Consider the following 26,561-nt stretch of genomic DNA (forward strand, 5'->3'; position numbering starts at 1 on the left):
AAGTTCCATGTACCTATAAAAATTGTTGCTCTGGTTGTTAGAAGGGATATCAGCCTCGTGACTTCCGAAGAATCTCGGGTTTCACCATGAGGTATCATAACTCTTCCTTCAACTCCCAGGGCAGAGTTTAGAGGTCTTCATAATCCAGTCAACTACCAGAAGGAAGAGAGAGGAGAGAGTAAGCATGCTTGTCTGACTCCGGTCTTCACTTGGAAAGCATCTATCACCTTTCCTCCATGCACAATTTTGCAGTGAAGTCCGTCGTATGGATCCCGGATGATGTTGACGGTCTTCTCAGGTACACCGTAGTGTTAGTTAAGGTTACGGTCAGAGTTTTCATTTCTAACTGGTATCCAACGTAACGCAAAAGTGCTCTTCAACCATAGCGACCGATGAATTTCGCCTCAAAAATAAAAGTGGCACCATCTGCTTAGTTCGTTTATAAGATGTTGTGCCACCAAGTTAGGGTTTGTTTTAGAATTAAGGGTTAGGATTTATAGGTAGTATCGATTTGCCTGCTATAAATAGTCTACAGAGAAAAAGTTCGGTACTTCAAAAATTTAACACCATCATTTTTGTTTATTGGTGACAAAAACTAATTTTCGTCTTTCATTTTAAACGTTGTGGGCAGTATGGGAAAGTTACTCCTACCACTAGTTATACGTGTAATGTTCAGCCCCTGTTAGGTTTGCGTCTAACGTAAAATGGCTTGTATACTGGAGGAGTTGAGGAACTAGACTTTAATAGCGTGAGGTTTCGAATGCGTTACATACACGGTATTTCCATATAACGCAAGAAACCTAAATGTCGTGTTCTCGATTTCGATTGTCTCTTCCCAAAGGTATCTTGTAACATCTTTTCTTTTCTCCCTCTAGCTTCGACTAGTTTCAAAATAAACCAATCAAAGTGTTCTGATTTTTCTCATATCAGTGCAGCAGCCATGATTCTATCGTTGCTGCAAACATCAACATGTTTTGTTAAATTGTTTTCCGTCAACAAGTCGACCACTGAACGTTTTTCTCGTGAAATGTTACAATATGACAGCATTCTACTAGAGATTTGTCCCTTTTCAAAAAAATAAACAAGGCTCATTGAATATTTCCATAGATTTTAGGTTATATTTCAACAATAATCATGAGACTTTGCTTAAAGCTTGATGACAAAATCTGCTTGCGATTTTGTGTTTCTTTAATTTCTTTTAATTTATTATTTTCATTACAACCAGTTTCTTTCCTCACTTAACCTTTACAAATGAATAAATAAATTTGGTGCTATTCAATATAAGGGAACATTCGAAATTTTTATATTTTGATTTTTAGGTGATGAGAAACCCGAAGCACATTGTCTAGTTGACGTTTTCCGCCATGTGGTTTTAGGGGACAATAAATTTTAATTATCTATTTTTAGTGTTGAAGCAGACGGGACAGATAACACAACCGATGTATATTTATCGACACGCATATATGCCTAGAAAAATTATTCACTCCTGCTGTTATTGTCTTGATTATTGTTATTATTACTATGGAATAGTAATTAGACAGAAATCAACGTAGGTTTTGCTTTTTTCCAAAGTGATACAATCAACCTGTCAGTGCATGTGGTTTACAATTTAGTCATCCGTAATCTGAGTATTAAACCTTTTTATAAAGACACAGACCGAAAAATAATCTGAATGGTTGCATTTGTGTGCAGTCTTCATGTTCTTAAAAATATTGAGTTCGATAATATTTTTTTCGATACACTTTATTCTCCAGTATTGGGGTTTTGTGAAAATTATTAAGTTTTATGGTTAATAAACAATTATTCAGAACTAGGAAGTACTGGACAACTGTTTTGTGATGTGATTGGTAAACATTCAACGCTGGTTCAAAAGTTTCTATATTTGACCCCCAATGAAGTCGTGAAGACTACAGGTTCACCATCCTGAAGAGTGCCGAATAACACAAAACCTATGTCCACCTCCCACCACCGCCTCACATCTCTCTCTGTGTGAATGTAAGACATGCTTGAACATATGCACAATTATACTAGGTTCTGCACTGTCTATATTTTTGGAATTAAGCGTAATCTTCAAAAGAATGAGCTGATAAAAAAATGTAACATTATCCGTTGAAGAGGTCATTTGTTTCATCGTCAGATATCCAAGCCAATAAAAAAATGCTTTTGGATGCTAATGAGAGGTTAGATTTATCTACACAAATTCTCATGACCAATGATTTATGGAAATCACAAAACTAATAACACAAATAACTTGCATGAGGTTCAAAAGATAATTAAACACTAGATGCTTTAATTGACGTAAACGATATATATATATATGTATATATATTTATATATATATATATATATCAGTCGTCTAGGAATGTAGTTTTCAGTTCTATTTCTTATTCATATATATACATGAGGAACATGGTTAACAATAAGGTTAATGATTGATTTTAATTATTCATAAGTTACTGTGTAAAATAAATATTGTGTTTTTAACAAATGCCGATGATATAAGGAAACTCAAAAAAGTTGTAGATTTGAAACTACAATGATCTTTCATTAATACAGTCAGCCAGTCGGTACAAATTCTATCCATGTCTTCCGTTAATAGTTTTCATATGCACACTGGTGACTGACTTCGGAAATATTTCCTAGAATTTTACCAAGAAGTTATAATCGAGTGGGATTCGTCTGTTTCGGTCGTGAAGCAGATTTCACCCATGCTAATAGAATGATAGTTGCTCAGTATCACAATTTAACTAAAATTAGAAATGTGAATCTGTTTAATTGTCGACGGATTTGTCAAGTGAGGTCTAATAAGAATGTAGGTGGACACTGCTTAAGAGACTTATATTATGCGCCGAAACAGCTGTTCATTGCTCTCTAGTTTTCAGATGTTTAAACTGATCGCTGTTCGTGATCTTTACAAGTTTAATTAATTTATTAAATATAAGGTCGTGGCCATTTGTTACTATACTTTCCAACAGTTTTACTCCATACATTTCGATGTTAGAGTCTGAACATAAATCCAGTTATATATACACTAACCTTATCATACGGTTTTACATTACAAACAGTGTGATATTTGCATACACTACAGTGTCATAGATTCTTTCTCGCTCTTTATGTCTGATCATCATATAAACACATGTATACAGAGATTACACAACTGGCGAAGTGTATTGATTAATTTCTGTAGTTTAATTATGGAGTGTGGATGGAGTAAAATTATTGCTTGAGAAAAATTGTCTATATTTATCCACACAAATAGCAAACACACACACAAGCACTTATTATCCTTATTACTACATGCTCTCTTTATTTGACTGGATTCAGCGTTTCTAAATTAATCAATAATGTCACACAATCACTAATTTCCTTATCATTTTCTTAAGTAGATTCTTGAGAAAGTGATAAATGTGTATAGATATTCAAGTAATATATATATATATCTGACAGGTGACCTTCATTCTAAATTCGTTCTATGTACACCTTGTTCTAGACAAAATTAATTTGTTACTTGTCAAAAATTTCGAAAACTGTCACATTCATCCACTCATTACGAAGTAGTGATAACCGTTTTGTTAAATGTGCCAGTTATCAAACAAATCAATAAGCTGGAAAAAAAGACAAATAAATTTGTAAAGCAGTAAAATCAGCTTGTTGTAAGTAATAAATTTTGTTGAGAAAAAATGTTTTCCATGTCCAGTAACTGTGTTGTATGTATCAAGCACAGATAGTTATTCTTTCGTTCATTTAGTGAGTGAATTCTGTATGTTGTAAGAGTGAAGCTTTTCATTTCAGCAGTCTACAATTATCTGTAACTGTCTACAATGAATATATCAGTGTAACATACCTCAACAGACTGGATATAAAAATACATATCGTAAAGTTAACTTGATTGATAATGGATCAGACTATTATCCTATTATTGATATCTTAATTGAAATTTGGGTTTGAACCCCAGAGTGTGGACATTAATTACAAGGTGCAGGTATGCTCAGTCAATAAGTCCCAAATAGGATGTAACGCGCGTTCTACATTCCACTGCTAACCACATACCATCTATTCTATGGTAACGTTAAGGTTTGGGATGAACTCCCTGATGAAAATTACACTTTAACGATACTCATCTACTTAATAAATAAAAAATAGGTAAAAGTGCTGGACAGAATACATTTGTGGAACTTTGGATGTATTACGAAAAAGCGCAATGTAAAGTTAAGATTTCGTTTATTTTTCTGTTTGCAGTTTCATACATACACGAGTAATTCAGCCAATGAATAAATGAAAGTTCAGAAGAGCAAATGAGAATCTCCTTACTAGTTAGTTGACTAACTTCTTAATTTTAGAGAGATATAACTCTGAAAACTTGAAATAAATGGATAGTTGAATATTCTATATGTTAATCTAATCCGATACTTATTTACTTGAATGTGGAGTCGTTTTTAGGGGAATGAAAATGCAGTTTAACTGCCAGATCAAGCAAGATATTTCATCGTTCCAATCAAGACATTATGAGTTCTGATAAATTGTAGATCTTCAACATTCTTGTGGCCTTACGATATCAGAAATCATTATTTGAAAACTGTAGATGCGTTATTGAAAAGCAAAATGTTCATGAGTCTTTGACTTGGGTACCATGTGTGTATAGATGATCACATGTGAAACGACCAGACGACTAGATATCCAGGCTTATGAGAACTACCAGCGATGCTATTAAACAATGGAATGTATTGTCACAAATAGAAAGTTTTTAAAGGAGATACGATTAATAGGTGATACTATAATTTTTGAAAGAACCAATTAGATCTAAGGTAGCAAATCTTGATTTTTATCACGAAATTTATTCATCTATCCAGGTAAATAACGTTTAAATATTATAGTTGATACCAGTTCGTGATGAATATCCTAACTTTATTTGTTAGCCCTAACTTCTATCTCTAACTCCCAATTCTGATTCACACAACTGTATGACTCTACCAAATGATTGGAGTTTCTCAAGAGCACCTCATTATCTCTATGAGATCGTTCACAAATCCTAATCTCGGCCATTTATGTATTGTAAAGTCTTCATAACCTCATTTTCTATATTCACTTGACTGACTACGTATTTCTGAAATATAAAAACATAAGTGATAATTATCTCATTCTTCATTGTTATCTCTGTTGCTATTGCATTTTTGAGAATGGGTAGAATTTTATACAGTTCTAGGATCACTTAATCTTGATATTTTACTATTAAAACTAATCCAAAGTGCAAGATAAATGATGATCAATTATTTAAGAAAAATAATCTGAACAAATTACCTTAAAATTGATGAATTCTTGCATTAAGATTCAATTTTTCAAAAAGAGAAAATGGAAGGATTGTAGTAATATCTTGACCATCGTTTTGTAAATTTACACGTATATATTCCTTTTGTTATGTATACATATATATCCCAGAGATATTGTTTTTATAAACTATCTGTAATTTTTCAAATTAAATAAACATATATATTCAATATATTTCTAATGGTAATTGACCGATTATTACTATTAGAGGTTTATAAAGATTACTGAGTTTATTTAGTGGTTGAACGCAGTCGGTGGGAATCCCTAGAGATGGATTTAGGGCTAGTTGGTTTGTACACGTCAGCTAGACATACCTAACAATCTTGGGGCTAGTGATATTTCCTGTGGGATTTAAACCAGCGGTATTCGGCTTTACAATCTCAGATATTATAAGTAAGAGCTATTGGGTTTCGACTAACCTCTTGTAGGACTATGATTTTTACAACTGACTGATCAATAATCAGTGACCAACGTAATGTTTCGAGCGATATTATACACCGTGTATTTACATCAGGCTGAATGACCATCTAGAAAAGCAACAACAATAAACGATGGTTTCATTGCATAACAAGACTACTTATTCCTCCAGGAACCCTCAATTATGTTCACTTCAAATATAATGCAACTCAACAGCCATGTACAGATTCGTGTACTTCGTACAACCTGGGCCACACTTTTATGATATGAATCTTATTCATATCACATAATTATGAATGTTAACTAGTGAATTCGCGTCAGCACTGTTTTATCTAGGTGGTCATTGTTTATCTGCATGTAACCTCTTCTATGTCTGCGAGTGTCGTCTCGTCATATCAACTACATTAAGATTTACTGAAATTTATCTATACCATGAACTTGAACGGCAACACTACAGTTATTAGTCTACCATCAACCTTGTCTACCCTTTTAAGTAAAGAGAAACAGTTACAATGTAATGCATGCATTCAGTATACAATTCGTGGAAAAAATGGTTAAATCAGTTAACCTAGTGGCAATCTTTCACGATGGAAAACTAACGATCAGATAATGAAATTGAAAAACATACAAAAGATCTTTTTTAAATATTTACTATTGGAATGTACATTGAAGAGAAATTCGTTACAGTGTTACAAAATTTATCTCAATAATTCCTTCACTGTAAAAAAATTTCTAACGTTAAATAACTCACTTATTTTTATTGACACTATTATTATTTGGCTGTCCAAGTCAAAATAGGTAGAACAAGGTTTCCGTTTATCAACATATCTAAAATGTCTTAGTTTCAATTACACATGTGGTAAATAGGTGAATAGTACAATTCACTTCAGTTTGGTGATTGATAAGATGCTTGTATACATGTGTTCTTTTTTTACCTTAATTCTAGAGATATATGAATATTAGTGTATATTTAGTTCAAGATTATGCGGTTTATTCAATAACCGTGAGTCGAGCAGCGTTTTACTTCCCGCCTCCCACATTTATTCTTGATTTCATGCAGTCGAGTACAGAATATTTTAATTTTGGTGTGATTGTCTTTTATGCTTTATTGCACTTAGCTGTATACTTAGTCCTTATCTCGGTTCGTAAATAAAAATTGATCATTTAACAGATAATTACATTTCACTTACACAATTGATCATTTTTTGTGATTTTTTTAATCGTTTAGATGATATTACATTGTTTAAGCCATATGTTGATCATTTAGTTCCTGCGGAATCTATGGAATCATGTAATGGCTTATTATGGCACTTGAATGACGAAAGTTCTGTGACAGAAAGTTCTGCACTGGCAGCTACTGATGATCGTAATGTTACAATTTATTTTGGAAAAACATATTCAGTAACAAGTGTACACTTTGTAACATCAAAACGAGATGATATGCCACAAGAGTATAGTAAGTAAATTTTGTTTTATTCAAATCAATTTTTTAGCATCATTATTTAATGTTAACAAAGATTTAATGATAACAAGGCAATCTTGAGTTCTGTTAAAAGTGTGTGGACAGTTATCACTTCGTGGTTGCTCAAGCAGTGCAAGGATATTTTTTTTTGATGGTCCTGAAAAGAAAACCGGATAAGGTGTGGTTTCGACGACATGAGAATTTGATCTCACAGATCAACGGACAACTGTTTGATGCTAATCACAAAAGGTTTTTTGTAAATATTTGTTGATTCATTAGCTCCGTACTTTAAAGTCGTTATCATTGGTAGTGAAGATTTGAAAGGTATGGCAACGGTGGGTATTTTCAAGGTTGACCTTTTCTAACCTTCTCTTTCTGTAATGGGAAGGCTGCATCATCAGAGACGCTGCTTGTCTGAAGGAAACACCATATTTTCGTCACAACCCGTTGCAACGGTCAGTAAGACGCCGCGCTTAGACCCTAATTTGTTACTTTGAAACTTACTGTCCTCCAACCGACCCTCCTAGAATGGAAGAACAAATAAAAACTAAATGTTCTAGTCAATATAGTTCGAGTATGTCATCAAGATAGGCTAGGCTGACAATTACATCAACGTAGCAGATACGGTCTAGTATGGCGTCGTGAATGTGTAATGATTGCATACAATTACAACCGATATAAACATAGGGTGAAAAGTATTCAAGGTACAAAAAAGCGCTTCATTTTTGCCTCTAATCATATTATTAGCTATGTCATTTCATATTTGTAGACGATTATATGAAGTCTATTGCACTAGCTAGAAATTCAAACTTTTTGCAACAGTTTCCTTCACTCTAAAAATTAAGCACATTATTAATCGATAACTGCACCTGTTCAGGTTATTTTTAAAACTCCTTATTTCATTTTCCCGTTCAATTTTCTTTTATTGTAATGCATTTTAAGTTCCTTTCTTAACGGAAAGTCAAGAGCTATTGTTCCTTGAATTATTTCAAATCACTTGTTACCAGTGTCAACCGTTTTTTTGCCAAAGTCTTCTTGAATAAAGTGTGTTTGCTACTGTTCCATTGTAGGTAACCACATTGAAAGAAGAAAAATTAATTTCATTTAATTTTTGATTTTCGAGCATATGATAGACGAACAGTCCAAGATTAATCCTAAGTTCTTCTTCATATTATTATTTCCTTTCATAGTCAACTATCAAACTGCAAAACACTATTGGTTTCAAATTATTTTGATATCCGATAAATACGACCGGAATATTCAGTTTTCAGTTGGCCTACGATACTTACGAATCAAGGAACTAGTGAACTATTCTTGGTACGAACAGTTCCATTCCTGAGTTGATAACGGTAGTTGATACACAACACTTAAAAAACTAACCCCTAACACAAGAAGAAGATAAAGTATGGGGAAAAACTTAATATTTATGTAGAACAACTTGAAATAGTACTTCAGCTTAGTATGTATAGTGACGACAACATGATCTTCAGGTGTACGGAAAATTAGCGGACTGAAAGTAGTAGGATCTAAATGGAAAAGAGAGAAGGTTATACGAAATTTTCAATGGGTTAAAAAGCATTCGCAATTACCATTACTAGTAAAACTTGAATATTGATTTCACATATTAAGTAATCCCTTGATTCCGTTAGCAATTCGACAACAAAGAATACCACTATAATGTAGCAGGGTTATATATCTACCTAATATATTGGCTAGTAGGTGGAAAGTTGGCACCATCTCCCTTATCCTACGCTAGTTTCCCATTTATCGACTACTAATTCAGGAGTTATTTCTTTTAGAACTATTGACTTATCACAGAGAATCGATTAAGTATGTAATTCGCATAAAAGACTAACTTTCTGGTCATAGAGCTGTTAATGACTACGTAACGTTACCAGTTAGCTTACGGACATAATGAGTAACAATAGAAGAGGGATTTATTATCATTGGATGCATTAAAAATCTAATTATCGTCAATAAATTTCTTAAAGAATGAATGAAATTGGATAATAAGTTAGTTTGGAATTACACGAAGTTTAAGTTTTAGAAGGAACCAAAGAGTAGAATTGGTTAATCACTGAGTAGTGAGCAATTTCATGATTTTCTGGTTTTTCTTAGCGCTGATCGAATTCTATAGATGGGGGTAAAGAGCTAACGAAAGTATATCTGTGTAATCTGTTTTCAACATACATGTATATACACTATTTTATACGTTTAATTAAGAAGTCTAAATCTACGAACCGTGAATATGATCGACAATCGATTAATTCATGGAATAACATCACTTATATACTTCACTCACCCATTCCTACTTTTATTCCAAATCCTAATTATTCCAGCTTGGTCGACTGATAAATTTGAACAAAGAAAGAACAACGAAATATATAAATATTGTTGCTCTTAGTTTAGTCTGAACTTTATATTTCAATTCAGCATTACGTATTCGTTGGTCTCATCATTCGTAAGAAATGTTTCAAAGACACCTGTCTTAAAATAACTGGATTACATTCACATGTTATCTATGTTTCATAGACCCAAAGTTTTATAGTCTTTTACTATCTAGTATTCTCTGGCCACAATAAATGGCTTAATTCATTTTAAATTAGAACAAAAAATGGGCGGAAATATAATGCATCCTATAAAATCCAAATAACAAGGACTAACTTCAAGATGTAACTGATGGAGTTTTAGTGAGAAGCCTACCAGTGGAGACAGTTATCCACTACAGGCAATGGATGAAGGGTTACGCAAGATCATGGATTGGTTGAAGTTCGGAATTAACACCTTTGCACGCCAGCTCATTTTTATGAGGATTAAGCGTTTGCGCATGAAACCGAAGTTTTTAGGTTAGATTCCTGCGTGCGGTCTCGTGGATATCCACTACTGAGGAGTGCCACATTTTGAAGAAACTGCTATTGATTGCTTTTAGGTTTCTAATAATGGTCTAGCTATGATAAGTTCATGGTTTCAACGATGGAAAGACATAGTAATAAAAACATCAGAGTTTATGGGGAGCTTATGTATCAATCTACAAGCATCTTCTACGAGTTCTTCAGTTCATACTTCTTCAATTTGGAATGTCGGAGTGACTGTAAAAGGATCAATTTAATTTAGGATAATTTATTTGTCAAGTATAGCATTATGTATATTGAGCTATTACCTATCATTTTTGTATAAAAACTAGTAATATCTATCCTATTTTCTACACTTTATAAGCTAATGGGACAAGATTCGTTGAATATGCTACTAATTTTAGCTGATAAATCACTGTAAATTATCTTTTTGTGAAGTAGGTTCAAATTGAGATATCATGTCTTTGAGATGTTGGTTATACATTGTGATGCTAGAGGAAGTCAGATAATCGAAATGGTATCGATTCATGAAGTCATTTATTAACTATTGCTCTAATATTCGTGGATTTAATACTTGCGATAATGATAGACCTTGTGTAATAGTCCTAATCTCTATGGTTGGACATGTTAGGTAACATGACAGCAAAATCAGTCACAGTAGCGCAGTTAAACTGAATTCTTTATCTTTCTCAACATTTTGCGTCAAGTTACTTTTCGAATCCAATCAATAGGGCTATATCTTCTAGTTTCCTTTTTTGCCTTGATAATATGTGGTCTGGTAACGCTGAACGATACATATTTGTAGGTCCTATTATAGACTGATTGAAACCACATGAACTCCGTGGCTGTACTCACATTGTGTCTCAGGATTAAGCTCTAGATAAGAGATGGTAAGGTACAATATTAGCTGAAATCGATTATGCACTTTCATCACATCATAGTTTACATTTTCTTGAATGGGTCGGAAGTACACAATGTATATATGTATACCCATGATTTACATATACTTTATTCAATTTTCTAACTACAACTTTCTCTTCATTCTTAGTCTTCTCACTCTCATACCAGGCTGGGTAAACGTTTACGCAATGTGTAAATGAGTATCTGAATTAAAATACCGTGGAACGTTAATATAGTACGCATTTTCTATATATTGACTGGTAGTCATATGTTCAAGTATAAGCTTCAAATTCCTATATTATGATCTTCCATATACTTTAAGCATTATCTGTTAATACATTATCACCATTTCGTTTATTCTGTAATTAGTTTAATGTCTCATTGTTATTATGCAAAATTAGTTTTGTAAATGTTTTGTTTTGTTATTTCAACTGTTTCAACCATAATATTATCTCATATAAACAGTCTTCAATAGGCGTGGTTTAAGAATGTGTACACAAATTTTGTTTTATTCATTTTTATACTTATTAAGTACACTTGTTTGTTTGTTTGTTTATTTCGTAAGACTTTTACTTGTCACACCCTTCACTTTGATTTGAGATTGGAAATAATTTAACGATTGGCACTTTATATATATATATATATACTACTCAGTTTTGTATCGGTTGTTTGATTAGTGTATGTGAAATGTATATTTTACAAATTTTACCCTTACAACATTCTATTATTATAGAATGAAACAATGTTGACCTCAGCCGAACAAGTGAACTAACTAACTTCAAGGTTTATTTATTTTGTTTACCACATGCAAATTTATAATACGGCGTGTAGAGACGAAGAGGAGGTGAAAAAAAATTAGAACTACTTCATTAATCTGTAAAAAGAATGAAAAATATAAGTTTTCAACTATAGGTGACATAATGAATTGATATTAGATGAATATAGAGAAGGGAGGGGATTCTATAACTATTTTGTCCTCATATAAATCTCATCGATAGTGTTACTTCATGGACCTCTAAGATTTGGTCGTAAAGCGTCACTAAGAGACCAAATTGATTCTCATTTCGCTCCCTGACGGTATGATGGGTGTACACAGTAAAAATATTCCACGGCAGGGCGAAAAAGTTGTTCAGTGTTTATTTATTCTTAGTGATTCATCTAGTTTCAGTTGGTTCATTAAGTTATACTACTGATATTAAGAAAAAAATGTTTTATAATGGATAGGACATTACTACGTGTATTGTAAGATAGATTGAATTAATAACAAGATGTCAATATATATTCATTTTAATATAAGCTCAATTTTAAAGTAGTATACTCAAGAAGAGATTTGTGCCGAATTATTGTCAGTTGATAAAGCATGAATTCAGCACTTTTGCAGACGTACTTCAGCTTAGATCACAATTTAAACAATGCACCTACGAATAATATACGAATAAACATTATCGTCAACTCTAACCAACATGAGTCTTGACCCATTTTATCACGCGAATCAGGATGAATAACAAATTATCCGAAGTAGTGCTAGTATAGACGTAAGTAAAATAGCCTAAATATGGAACCTATGACTAGAAAACTGCAATAAATGGGAGAAATATGTAACTCTTAAAAACAACAAATGAATGAAAACATCTTCAAGATTTCTAATGATATTAGTTCTAAAAGATCTCTTATGTTTAATGTAATGAAACTCATATGGAAAAACTATTGTGTGAGCTTTAAGGAAACCCATAAAGTTCCATTTGTCTTACTAAATTAATATTGTCTTTGTTTTCCGAGAAACTATTGAACGTCAAAATATCTAATCGAGGAAAAACCTAAATAATTAAAGTCATAAACTCACTGATAAAGATGAATAGATACATAAGATCTTTCGTCTAAATTAGAGCGAATAGTTTCACAGTATTTGAGCGCCGTGTTGAGTAAGACATTAAATAGGAATAATATATTTGTAAAATCTCTCCGAATGACTTTGAAGAATATATGTCTATAGAGATATATGTATATATGAGTAATCCCGTTAATGTTGATCATATTCTATCGATATAGCTGCATTTCAAACACCAGTAGCTTGGATGACTTAACTTAGAATACACTGTATTCGGACTTCAATTATACTCAGGTAGTCGGCAAGAAACCCCATAAAATTGATGATCCCTTTACGACTTAAATCAGGGTCAGTTAGTTCCACAGTTTGAAACGCTACTGATGAGGTATTCGTGTCGAGGCTCCAATGTGGATTCATTAGGGAGCATCATTTCCATACAGTTTTCTGCCAACTACAATCACCTAACATAAATTATTTGCATTACATTATTACTAAATAATTACCAACGTAACCTGACTACATCAGTGGTAGGATCTCCGACTGTTACACCGTAACTCAGGTTTAATTGTCGCGACGATGAATTAAAGTTTTGTCAACATATATATTTGTTGATAGATGCCAACTAATAAGAGGTCTAAATACATGTTTACTTGTTGACACAATTCTTTATAATTATCTTGTATATTTGTAACTGTAAAATAGACACTCATCCATTCCACCACTATTCACATCATTTTTCATGTTAGAATCAATCAATGTATTTAACAACGCTGGTGAACTTAACTATTTTGTTTCTTATTTCTAACCTACACACACTCCGGCTAGTTAGTTTCTGTTGAATTGTACTTTAATGTAGTTCACTTGAAAAGACTAGACAACACTACAAACTTGGTTGGCTTCTTGTTAAATCTGGTCATAGATTATCGTTCATTTATTATTTATTATTCGTCTATTGTGTGAAACCGTTTGTTATATAATTCTATTTCTTTCCGGTTTTACTATAGTCTCCTTTGATTATTGTTTACTAAAGATTAACCACGTTGTATTGTTTGCTTGTTTGTTTTTTTGCACAAAACAATCCTATCGATAAATTGTTATTGCGGAATTATTCAGTCTTATTTGTTTATTTACTTTTTCACAACAGTAATCGTGTGAATCTTTAAAATTTAATGGTCATGAACTAATGGCAAAATGTGGTTTGTTTCTACAATGAGAATACACTTAGCTCTCATCGGTTAGCTTACTTTGTTTTACATTGTTTGCATCGAAAATTGTATTTCTATATCATTTTCTCACTTGTTTTAATTTATTTTTTTCACAGCATTACATTTCAATGGTATGGAATCATTGACGAAAATAATTAATCTTCAAAATGATTGTACATTGACAGCTAGTTCTGATAATGATGGTGCCAATTTTAAAGAATATAATTGTCCAACTACAGATTTAGAAAGCTATACATTTGATTATGTTACGGTGAATGTAAAAGGTCTTTATAAGTTACATGTTTATGGATTACCATGTAAGTGTTTTTTTCTGTGTGTGTATGTGTTATGACTCATTAGCTATTTCTCATGTGTGTTTTAATTTGACTTTGCGTATAGAGTAAATAAGAAACATTGTATTTTTTAATAATTTCAAATATATTTAATTAGATAGAGATTTAGAAGCTACCTTAGAAAAGTATACTGCATAATGGACACGACGCTTTAAGTGTATTCATTGTAATGTGTGAGGTCAGTCAGTCGTAAGCAACGCATAACCAGGTTCATACCTATGTCGATGCGCACCGACGAGCAAATCGTGAATTGCGTAGAAGATACTCAGGTCCCATGATGAATGCTTAATCGTAAGAACTACTTAGTTAATATTACTGGTACAATTAGTAACATAATGTGATGGTCATCCAGTATTAATTGTAACAACTGTATCACGTTCGACAAGTCCAAACTTCACTTCTGTTCAGGATTACTCACCAGACCTTCAAAAACACCTTGTTTCAAGTCATCAGTGAGCTGACTATTATAGTTCAGTTGAAGGATGCGCACTGCTATCTTTAGTTTAGCAGGTACATTCTCTAATCACCTTCAGCCACGTTACCATGAAAACAGAGTTAGTCAAACGAATAACTAATCACACTCCTTCTTGATCAGTTGAAATCCGCTATCGGAATCATTATTTATAGGAAAACATGACAACGTGATTGTATTTTAATGGTATGATATTGAAATGATAGGTAGCACACTTTTAAAACTCCATGTTAAGATCGAAATATATATCACATAACAGAAAATCATACCACACCATGACAGATTTTAACAGGTCTTATTCCATGATATATTGTCAGTTATTTTAATAACTGAATAACTATCACTACATACAAACACTTGGATGTGGTTAGCTGTTATCATTATGTAAAAAGGAAATTCTACATGAAGATGATTCAAAGACAAACTTTCATTTTTTTCTGGAAAATATGGTGACTATCTTGATTGATTTTCAAATGATATAAATTTTAAGTCACTTTTCAATAAAACATTAAACAGTCTGTTGAAATAAAACGTGTTTCACAATTGAAGTAACAAAACCTGTGCTTGTGTTAAGTTATCTCACTAATTTTGCTCGGTTTACAAGGATCACTAAACATTTTCCAACCTTAGTTGTAAAGAACCATCACTACACTACATTATACATCTTAATCCAAACACATTCACACAAATAAAAGTTTCTTTCTGATTATTTCTCATAATCATACATAGTTTTACTGAAAATTCAACATCATCCATAACATCTTTATTTATAAATTTACTGGAGAGTTACGGAGAGACGAAGTTATGAAAGAAACATCATTGTTGACATTTTGACGTAAAGAAGAATTTATGAATAAAAATCTCTATTTATGTCAACATTTCTTACTTCACTCACTGATTCAACGAATTTTCACTGAACAACTTATTGAGTGGTTTTTTACATGTTCACTTTGAACAAAGTGAACTGAAACAAAGACTGATTGTAAGCAAAGACGGATAGTGGCGTTCTGGATTCCACTGCTAGCCACTATATATCTTTGCCTATAAAAAGCTTGTGACTTAAAGCAATATCGAAGCAATGCGCACAGGATGCACATTTGCCAATAAGAGACTGATCAATTGCAGTCCTAAACAACGATGGGAAGATACAAGCAAACAACACCAAGTGAATTTAAAGACTGATTGTTATCTAGAATCTGTGCATGAAAGGTGAACACTTGATCTGTTTAATATGGTAATTTTTATTATGCGGTGACCAAATAAATGTATCCTTCCAATTTTGAACATTCTGAACACTGCACACGGGTTTCTACCACTCATTGTTTAGTGGTAAATTACAAAGAGTTATTACCTGTTTGTTTGTTGGTCTTCAGTTTCTTAATTTTTATTATGCTTGCGTTATCAAGCATTCTCCGGTAGTTTTCCTCTAATTTATATGGCGAGTGCTGCATATAAATGGAAGATTTTCACCGAGGGTTTCATTCCAAATTTCAGGTTTCATTTTACTGTGTTTTCCATTCGATAAATTGGAATGCGCTACGTTGTTGTGTTGAAAAAACAATTTGTGGACACCTTTAGATACCTGAAGTGAAATTCTTAATGAAAATCATATTCTCATACTCAGCACTCATCATTTAAATGAATAGTTATATACTCGAAAATGCTAGATATTACACATTTATTGAGCATTGGAGGAAAAGATGATTAACCTCACACTGAAAATTGAAGGCTATTCGATTTTAAATTTCATGCAGAATCTCTATGGTGGTTTGCTGATCAGTTATTGTATCATATTTTTGCCTTTTCATTAGTTTTCGTTTTTCTAAATCATAATAAAGTTTACATTTTATTAAAAATTACTGATATTCACATGTTTAATGATTTTTAAGATGGTTGATTTATGCCTAATTAGTAGTTATTTAGAAATGAAAATATTTATTAAATGTTTCTTGTTAAAAACAAGATTTACGCCCACAAGACACATTATGAAATAATAATTATATCGGTAATTTTTAATTAATAATGTGTACAATATATGGTATGTAAGTGTAATTTGTTCATTGTACTTGCTATGAACAACTGACTTTTGATAAAAAGGAAAGAGGTTACTTTTCATTCATTTCGTTTGGATAAATGTTGAATTATTTAAAGTTAGTTAATTATCAATGAAAATAATTTATTAGAATTTTATATTAAAAACATTTATATTTTGAATATAGCGATTAGTAATGTAATTTGAGACATGTCACCTGCTACTTGGATATACCTAAATTCTAGTGTAGTAATATTCACATTCAAGAATTGAGTCTTTTCTTTTGGAAAAGTACACATCAATACAATTAACTATGTGAATTATACCCAGTTTAACAAGTCATTGATTGCGGTTGTTTTTGTTTTAGCTTAGTGAGTAATAATTAAATGTTTGAAGTGGTTGATACATTGGACCAAGTACCACAATGATCACGCATGTCGATGCAGGTTGCATGCAATTGATATGACCTGGTTTGGTCAGAGTGAACACTATATATTCTAGTACTAGCTATTATCCAAAAATATGTTCAATTTGTTGTTAACGAAGGCAATACTATGATATTCATTTAAAGTGACATTTCGTTTCTTGCAGTTTGGAAATCCATTAGCGACTTGCACCTAAGACCTCTATGTGAGATAGGATCGTGGACCATCAAACCTATCGATAAATGCGATAACTTTATATGACTAGTGATACAATGCGAAAGAAACAACTACCGAGGGCTTTCTGATTTCCTGTGATTATCTATCTAATAAATATTACTTTCACTTAGGTTAATAACGATGATTATTTGTTGATTAATCCAAAATTAACTTTTCCAAAAATAGCAAATATAATTTCACATGTGACCTTAAGTTCACAGTTTGATATATATATATATATATATATATATATATATAGAGAGAGAGAGAGAGAGAGAGAGAGAGCAACATGTGTCATACTTTGCTCTACCATAAACATATTCCTCTCTCTGTATTCGTGTATTGGTATGCATTTCGTGCTATTTTTATAAAATATTGTTTCCATTATGACACTGATTTACTGTGTTATCTTCATGTTAATTTTGACCATCGGCTTCTTCTACTGTGTCCTTAGTTGGTAACACTGATGAATAATGATATATATATATATATATATATATATATATATATATAATGTATATGATATACATCGGTTTTCATCTAGTTTTTCTACAACCTGCGTAAAATAGTGATCAGTGAAACTATTGTTTATGTATAATGTGAAATAGGCTTAGAACTGTTATGGATTAAACGAGAACGTGATGAAACTTGCATTTTTATTTTGTACATTTTGTCAGTCATCTGCTAGAACTTGTGTAGACATGTTCTCTTGTCCCATTAGTAACCAAGTCCTCATAATCATACATCAACAATAATTGATGACTGGTTTAAAAATGGACTCATAGATTCCTCATATGGAGAGATTTGATATATTGTTAACCCAGAACGGAGTGTATCCAAAACGTTTCCTGTATTCAGACGGTATGTTATATTTAATACTTTCAGCTATGTTTTTGTTCATTCACTGAGTAAGTGTTTTATGTTAGACTGTAATGATCGTTAAAGATTGCATTTCAAGCATCTAGAATTATTACTGAGTTGCCTGCCATGAGCTTGTTCAGTGTAGCACAGCCCAACATTTTGAATAAAAAACACAAATATAAAGAAAACTGGGGCTTGAATTGAGGACAGTTCACATCAATTGAATGATACCTCCCGTCTCTCTTTTGTGAGCTAAGCAAAGAACGACACCCAGACAAAAAACCTGTCATTGTTAATTATGCAATCAAAGCGAATAAATCAATAACCACAGTACATTGTACCTATCACAAATTAATGTCAATGGGAGTGCTATAAGAAACCGGAGAGTTCTAGACGGCTTTTTTATCCTAATAGAGAACTCTTTGATACTTTTCATTCAGAATTCCTCTACGAATCGAACCTAGGGGATTCATATCTAGCAGCAAAAACTTCACCAAAAGTATGAAGCTAATGCTGCCTGATTTTTGATGTCATCCAAAATTAGGTTAATCTGTGCTGAATACAACCTAAAAACTCATAAAGTCGCTCCCCTCCAACAATCAGTATACTAGATTCTCCCACACAACTAATAGAATTAATTCTTACTATTATATACATCTATTCAAGTGACTGTAATGAGAGACCAATAATCCAGTTATATCAAGCAGAGATGAATTCACATCAATTTAATGAATTCTAAGTTTAATGTGCTATATTTTCATTAGTAGTATACTATCCACAAATTGATTTATTGAAAGGAAACAGATATATTAATAACAACCTATTTTGAAAATCCGTCTGCGCAAATGTTATCGGTAGAAGGATTCTGTGAGGGTGTGCCAATCAGAATCGAGGAAGCTATTTTAAGGTTGTCAGTATTTTCAAGTTATTTGCACGTAATTCAACCGCGAATGACTTCCACTTCTCACTATAAAAAATTGGAAGGATACATTTATTTGGTCACCGCATAATAAAAATTACCATATTAAACAGATCAAGTGTTCACCTTTCATGCACAGATTCTAGATAACAATCAGTCTTTAAATTCACTTGGTGTTGTTTGCTTGTATCTTCCCATCGTTGTTTAGGACTGCAATTGATCAGTCTCTTATTGGCAAATGTGCATCCTGTGCGCATTGCTTCGATATTGCTTTAAGTCACAAGCTTTTTATAGGCAAAGATATATAGTGGCTAGCAGTGGAATCCAGAACGCCACTATCCGTCTTTGCTTACAATCAGTCTTTGTTTCAGTTCACTTTGTTCAAAGTGAACATGTAAAAAACCACTCAATAAGTTGTTCAGTGAAAATTCGTTGAATCAGTGAGTGAAGTAAGAAATGTTGACATAAATAGAGATTTTTATTCATAAATTCTTCTTTACGTCAAAATGTCGACAACGATGTTTCTCTCGTACCTTTTTGTTTGTAAGTATTTAAATGATTTGAAATTTATTGAAGCATTTTAAGACGCTATTTAATTTACTGTAAATTGTTTTTAACAATGCTGTCACTTCATTTTTTAAAAGATCTTAATAATTTTCACCTGTAATCTCTGTCTAACGTTTACATTTTTTCTATTATCTAACTTTTTATTTATCTGTCTGTCTATCAACGAATGCAAGTCTGTTTGTTTACTATTTTTTTTTAAAAAAAATTGATAAGGTAGGCAACTTATGCAATGATGTTGGATTAACATCATTTCAGTGAATTGAATTTGACTTTTATTACTACATTTAATATTCACATTACCACTCAATTTATTTCATTTAATGTAATTCAGTTACAAGTCATCATAAATAAAGTTGTATGAAATTATTCTCTATGAATTCTGCCGATTGTGAGATTCATGTAGATAGGGAGTGAAATAGTCGAACGCGTCGACAACTTCACTTATCTTGGAAGTCTTATCAAACCTAATGGGTTGGTGTCTGACGAAATCTCACCACGGAATCAAAAAGCTTTTGCCAACTTACGTCACCTATGGCGAAGACGAGATATCCGTCTATCAATTAAGTGACGAGTATACTGTGCAGCAGCTTCCTCTTTTCTGCTTTGCGTCTGCGAAACGTGGCTATTAAGGGTAGAAGATACTCGTAAGTTACTAGTATTTGACCACAAATGCCTTTGAAATATTGCTCGCATCTGCTGGGATCACCGGATAAGTAATAGTGAGGTGAGACTCAGGGTATTAGGGAATGATGGTCAATCAGTTGATGAGATTGTGAATCTTCATCAACTGAGATGGTTGGGCCACGTGTTACGTATGCCTGAACAGTGAATACCATGACGCTCTATGGTGACTAGTATTGGCGATGGTTGGAAGAGAGTTAGTGGCGGCCAAACCTAAACGTGGTATCAGTGCTTGAAGTCACTAACTTTTAGTCTGAGCCATGTTGGTAGGTGCAGACTACTTGGTTTGGGTCGGCGTGACTATCGTAACCAATGGTTAGAGACTCTGTGTGACATGGCTCAGAATCGATCACAATGGCATATGTGTATACACTCGTTGTCTTCCCTTAAACTGTGAGATTAAGATTGCTTCATATCTTTTTTTCTTCCTGTACTATATCCTTGTATACAATCTCCTTTTTATATATTGCCACCATTAAATTAACTACTTCTATGAATTCGGTGTTCATCTTGTGCTAATGAGGTATTGCAGCTTAGACCGATGCATATATATCTGCCTGTTCCTACGTTGTAGCTGACTTACTGAATATACTGTTTAAAAATTAAAATGACATATTTATCAGCATTTTCAAAGAGACATTCAATTTATATTAGTAATTATGCGTTTGACTGATTCCATTGTTGATATTATGGACTGAATATTAATCAGTTTTTGTTGACATTTGTGCACCTTGACATGGAAATTTGGTATAAGGTTTGTTGAGTGACTGGGTTGTTGCTTACATAGGAATCCGTGATTTGTAGCATAATAGCTACGAATTTCAGTGAATGATATAAAAAAGATAACAAACTCTTATTGTATAATTAGGTGAGATTAGAATTTTCAATGATCACATATGGTGGTAATAATGTTATTATTAATAACTATTAGATATGATATTATTATTAATAATAATATTCGAACAGAAAGCTAAAATAGTAGAAGGGAATTTCAGACTCAATAAATATTTGAGTACTGTATAAGGTGGTCTCGGTCATCCACTCATCATATGATGGAATGAAGTTACAAATCTGAAGTCACATTGAACAGCCGTTTCATTCTACCACAGGACTCTTCAACAGTATACTCCCCCCGCCTATGACTCTGACAGAGTCTGAAGCACAGGACCTTCATGCCTTATGATTCCAGAGCAATCTGAATTGAAATTCAGAGATTTACATCTTAGAATTCATTGAGTTCACTATACAACGTGTCTATACACTAGTGATAATGGTTTTCTCACTACTGTTACAGCAGTAACTTCTAGTTGGAATTTTGTAGATTTATTTTAAAGCAACTTATTAGCGTTTGCGTAATTATAGTCTGCTGGAAGAAAGTTTTATACAAAGAGTTGTTTCATACTTCATATACATCATAAACGTCTAGTTATTTAATTTTCCATAGGTAAAAATGCAACCCAAGTTAATCTTCTCAGTTTCGAGGTTCAATAAATATTTTCATATCATACAATATATATAGTTTTAATATATACAATATGTATATAACATTAAAGTACTTTTTACAAGTTAGAGATTTTCATCACATTGAAGTTAACTTCCAGTTCCGTACTTTTTTAATCGTATAAAAAGTGTAGTAATGATACGTCCATTGTTTCGATTATACAATGAATCAGTAAATCATTGTTTATATATTTTATTCATAACTGTAAACTGTATGGACGGATATACATTAGAGATATTTCGAAATACACTGAACAGAACATACATGTAATTGTGTTATCCTGTTTGATAAATTAACATGTTGACAAGTAAGAATAGTTTTTAAAAAAAATTATTCACTCTACTACTAAATAAATCTCTCTCTCTTTGTGTGTGTGTGTGTACGTGCGGATAATATTCATAATTGTATGAGGCGAAATGAATTATTTACTATAGTGATAAATCATATATTAATCACATACTACTTATATTTATCTAAAGAGTCTTTATAATGTAGATATTTCGCGAGAATATTTATGTTTTAAACAACAAATACATTTGGTATTGTTTATGTGATTTTTAAGTTTCTCAAGGTGAACATTTATTTATGAATTTATTAATGTAAATTGTGTGGATTTTGTGTAGTACGGTATGTAGACACATTGTTAGTAATAAAATGTTAACTAACTGTGAATAAACATAGTATTTGATTGTTGATAAATAAAAAAATAATAATAGGCAATTTAGTCAAGTAATAAATAAAACATCTTTTCTTATTAACAACAGCTAGTTAAACATGTTAATATGACAATTATTTGTAGTTTACATCACTTAATAATATTAATTAGACAATTACTGAGAACCATGAAGGATTAGGTAGCTGTCTCTTCCAAATATGGTACTCTTCGGGAGTGCACACCTATGATCAAGGAACTTCAAAGTCGAGGTGATCATTTAACATTTCAACCATTGAGCTGGTATCGAATGATGTATATTTCTAAATTCAATCAACTCCTTGACATTGCACAACCATTTTTCTATTACTTAGGGCGGGTATCTGTCTCATACTTGAGACAGTTGAACTCCACTGGTCACTTGGATATTTTTATGATAAAGCAATAACAGATATTTGGGACGTAATATTTATTCTGAGGTGGTAATTAATTGAAAGTGTGATAAACTCGATTTTTATGTCAACAGTAAAATTGGACTTCAAATTTATGTGTTTGTTGTTCAAATAACGACAAGTATACTGTTCTGTACAATAAATATGTGGACTGAGGTCATAAAAGTATCATTTTATAAAAGTTAAGGTACATGGCTATTTCTTGCTAATAAGCTCGTCTCACCTATGTTTTCACCGCTCGAAACATTGCTGGAAGTAATCAAAAGTTAGTCTCTTGTCTCTTTCATTTTCCCGTGATCGTGTTCACAGTTGGCTTTGCGCAAATTCAGTTCATCAGATATCACCTGGACAACGAACTAATGTTCGGAAAGCACATGTGATCCCGTACGTTCAGTCGATAGTTCCTCTGGTCTCTTGAATATCATCCTTGTAATATAATCTCTACAAACAGCGTTCAACATTTGATGAATCGCCTGTGTTCTCAAAAATCTGCGAAACCCTTGGTAGCCGACTTCTCATACCCGCTGGACGGATCATGTAATGATGGATATAATATGTAGAATAGCCGTAAAACATTCTTGCTAGTAGTATACAAGTGTAAATTGTATTTTTAATCAACTAATTTAATCCGAGAAAATATATATGGCTGGTACTATCACTTGACGTCTACTTGCCAGGGTCAGAAGAAGCTTGATAAAAGTCTATCAACCTTGTAAATCATACAGATATTGATAACACATTGAGTGAGAATTAAACACTATTATGAACACACTGAGAATAAAGATAAAGATTTACTGTTTACTAGGTCCTTACTGGTTCAACGTATAATGGGTAGTTGACATTAACTACGGATAAAATCTATTACTCGTTTGATACAGCTACACTCCTATCCAGGTTCTTCAGTATCCTAAACTCCCTATAAACTGTACACTGCATAAATTCTTTGAATTGATGATACAATTAAGTGTTTAATGAATATAACTGAATTGTTATACTCGAACGAATAGAAATATATCTTTCTACTATTTTTTAAAGTGTGAAGTGGTTTTTATTTCGTTTACGTTCACTTTATACTTCTTCATTAAAGTGTTTGTTTGTTTTCAGTGTTACTTCACACTTTCGTATTTAAAAGAGGAAATATATTTGTCTTTTTTTTCTACTTTTTCGTAAATGACTTCTTTTTCCGTTTAACGTTGAACTACTGAACGAGTTTGTTGCTTCAATTGTCAATTTTAAGTTTTTTCATATCTGTCAATATGTAATAAACTTTCAATATTTTGTTTTATTGGGTTATGACAATAAATGCTCTGAAGTAATAAATTAATATTGGATTTCAGAAAAATTGAATATTATCTTTAAAAATATTCTATTTAGTTCGGTAATTAGAAATGTTCTAAAAAGAGCTGTTCTAAATATCTGCTTGAGGCTCTACTGTTCCGTTGTGACTGATAGAATTGGACGATATCTTGGAAATGGACCAGTATTCACGGTTCGGGTCAAATAATTGTCGCATTATATCATGAATTGATTGAAGTTGAAAATGTGTATCATTAAATAATAACCTAGTGATCAAATGGTTAGGGAGGTGCCATGACTCGTTAGTGCTTTTTCTCTTCATACCTGGTGCTGTAGTAAATGCTTACTGTTGAGAAGTTCAATAATATATATATATATATATATATATATATATATAGTAATGGGTGATGTTAGTGATGATAGAATTCTATCGTGTTCTAGGATAGATTACTGTTAATATCTCAGCTTATGAGTCTCGATGATGATGGTTTAAATTCTACAGTGAGCATCAATTACTTCAAGTTTACAGGAATGTATGACAAAAGTCTATCTTTTCTTTTGTTCCAAGTCATACATCAGTAACATGTGACGAACACTGGTAATTATTATTTAACACATGTAATGTTTTATAATCTCTCATTTAATTATTTCCTAGTGGTTTTCATAGTTTTGGATCATGAACTGATACTATTTAAGTAACCTCATAAGGATTGAACCCAGTGTCTACAGGTTCAATGTTTATTGGAACACGATCACAACTTACATCTTTAAACTTACTGTTTGTTATTTATCTGCATATTTTATATTTTTATTGTATATTTTTTACGCAGTTCATTATCCTAAAATTCAAATAATTCCATCGAAAGAAGACGATAAAACAATTATGGTTGATAAAAATGTATTACAAATTAGTTGTATTGCGCAATCATGTAACTCAACATCGAATGTATTACTTGATGTCGATGATAGTTATCGTCGATCCAGAAGTAGTGATAAATCATGTCCTATGAATGGTCATATTGTACGATGTGAATATCTTAATCTGTTTCGTTTATCAACATCACCAAATGATGATAATAATCAGAAAATACAGTTAACAAATCAAGGGATAATCAATACAGAGTTCAGCGAAATTATGACAGAATTAAGAATAATACAATCTAATGCTGAGAAATTAATTGTCACCATGCCAAGAAGTAAGTTTTTCATCCTTTTAAATACATGGTTTGGTCAACCATTTTTTATAAAAATATTAACCTTTGATTTTTGTGAATGTTTCGTGTTTCCTTTTTTATTCAACGAATTTATTCTTGTCTAATCATATTGTGTTATTGATATGTTCTACAAACAATGATAATAATAATATTATTATTATTATTACTACTACTACTACTACTACTACAACCATGACATTTGCCTTGATAGTTTTATCCCAACATGCTAATGCTGTGTAGCAACTGAGACTGATGCACATATGTGCCAGATTTTAGGTTGTTTATGAGTAGTTGACTAACGTTCTCGTTATTGTACATAATTACGTGTTGATAAGTGAATTAGCGCTTGAGTCTCAATGATTATAATCTATTCAATAAGATGAATGTTTCGCTAACGGGAAAATTTTCTTTGTTAAGGATAGTTAATTTTTGTTACGTAATTCTAAAGTGAGACTAAATAGATCTTTGATAATACTGTCAAGAATATGTTTAAATATTTTTTAATCATTTAGGAGTTATATTATCAGGGGGACGAATATTCACAAAATTACAAACTAAAGATTGTCGAGAAAAATGCTGTAACAATGCAATCAACTGGTCTTTCTGGTATACATAAATTAAGGTTAATGCAGTATAGGTTCAATAAATTTCAAACGACTAGAACATGGCTTTTGTTATTCAGCTTATCAGATTTCATGAAATCTACCTGATGTCTTCTGCTAACAAAGATTTTCCACAGATTTTTGTAGCAATGATTAAATCACTGAATAATCCAATTTATTGTTATTACATGAACAGTGTCTCTATAGACACTACAAACTTCATTCTGGAGTACACTTTGAGCCAAATTATCAAAAATAGTTAAAAAAAATATGTTGTCGCATTAAATTAAGGTAATTCGCTCAGGATGTAAGAATGATAAGAGAGACTG

General features: G+C 32.1%; 1 protein-coding gene across 1 annotated transcript in view; it reads left to right on the forward strand.

The window, feature by feature from the left end:
• Smp_017730 (200-kDa GPI-anchored surface glycoprotein) overlaps positions 1–26,561 on the forward strand; it is a 115,300-nt gene that overhangs the window by 19,531 nt on the left and 69,208 nt on the right. The window contains exons 3-5 of the mRNA XM_018799968.1: positions 6,971–7,198; positions 14,106–14,306; positions 25,247–25,612. Of these exons, the coding sequence (XP_018653828.1) occupies positions 6,971–7,198; positions 14,106–14,306; positions 25,247–25,612 (795 nt within the window). The remainder of the gene's footprint in view (positions 1–6,970; positions 7,199–14,105; positions 14,307–25,246; positions 25,613–26,561) is intronic.

The sequence above is a fragment of the Schistosoma mansoni genome, chromosome W (genome assembly GCF_000237925.1).
Source record: "Schistosoma mansoni strain Puerto Rico chromosome W, complete genome".
NCBI classification, from domain to species: Eukaryota; Metazoa; Platyhelminthes; class Trematoda; order Strigeidida; family Schistosomatidae; genus Schistosoma; species Schistosoma mansoni.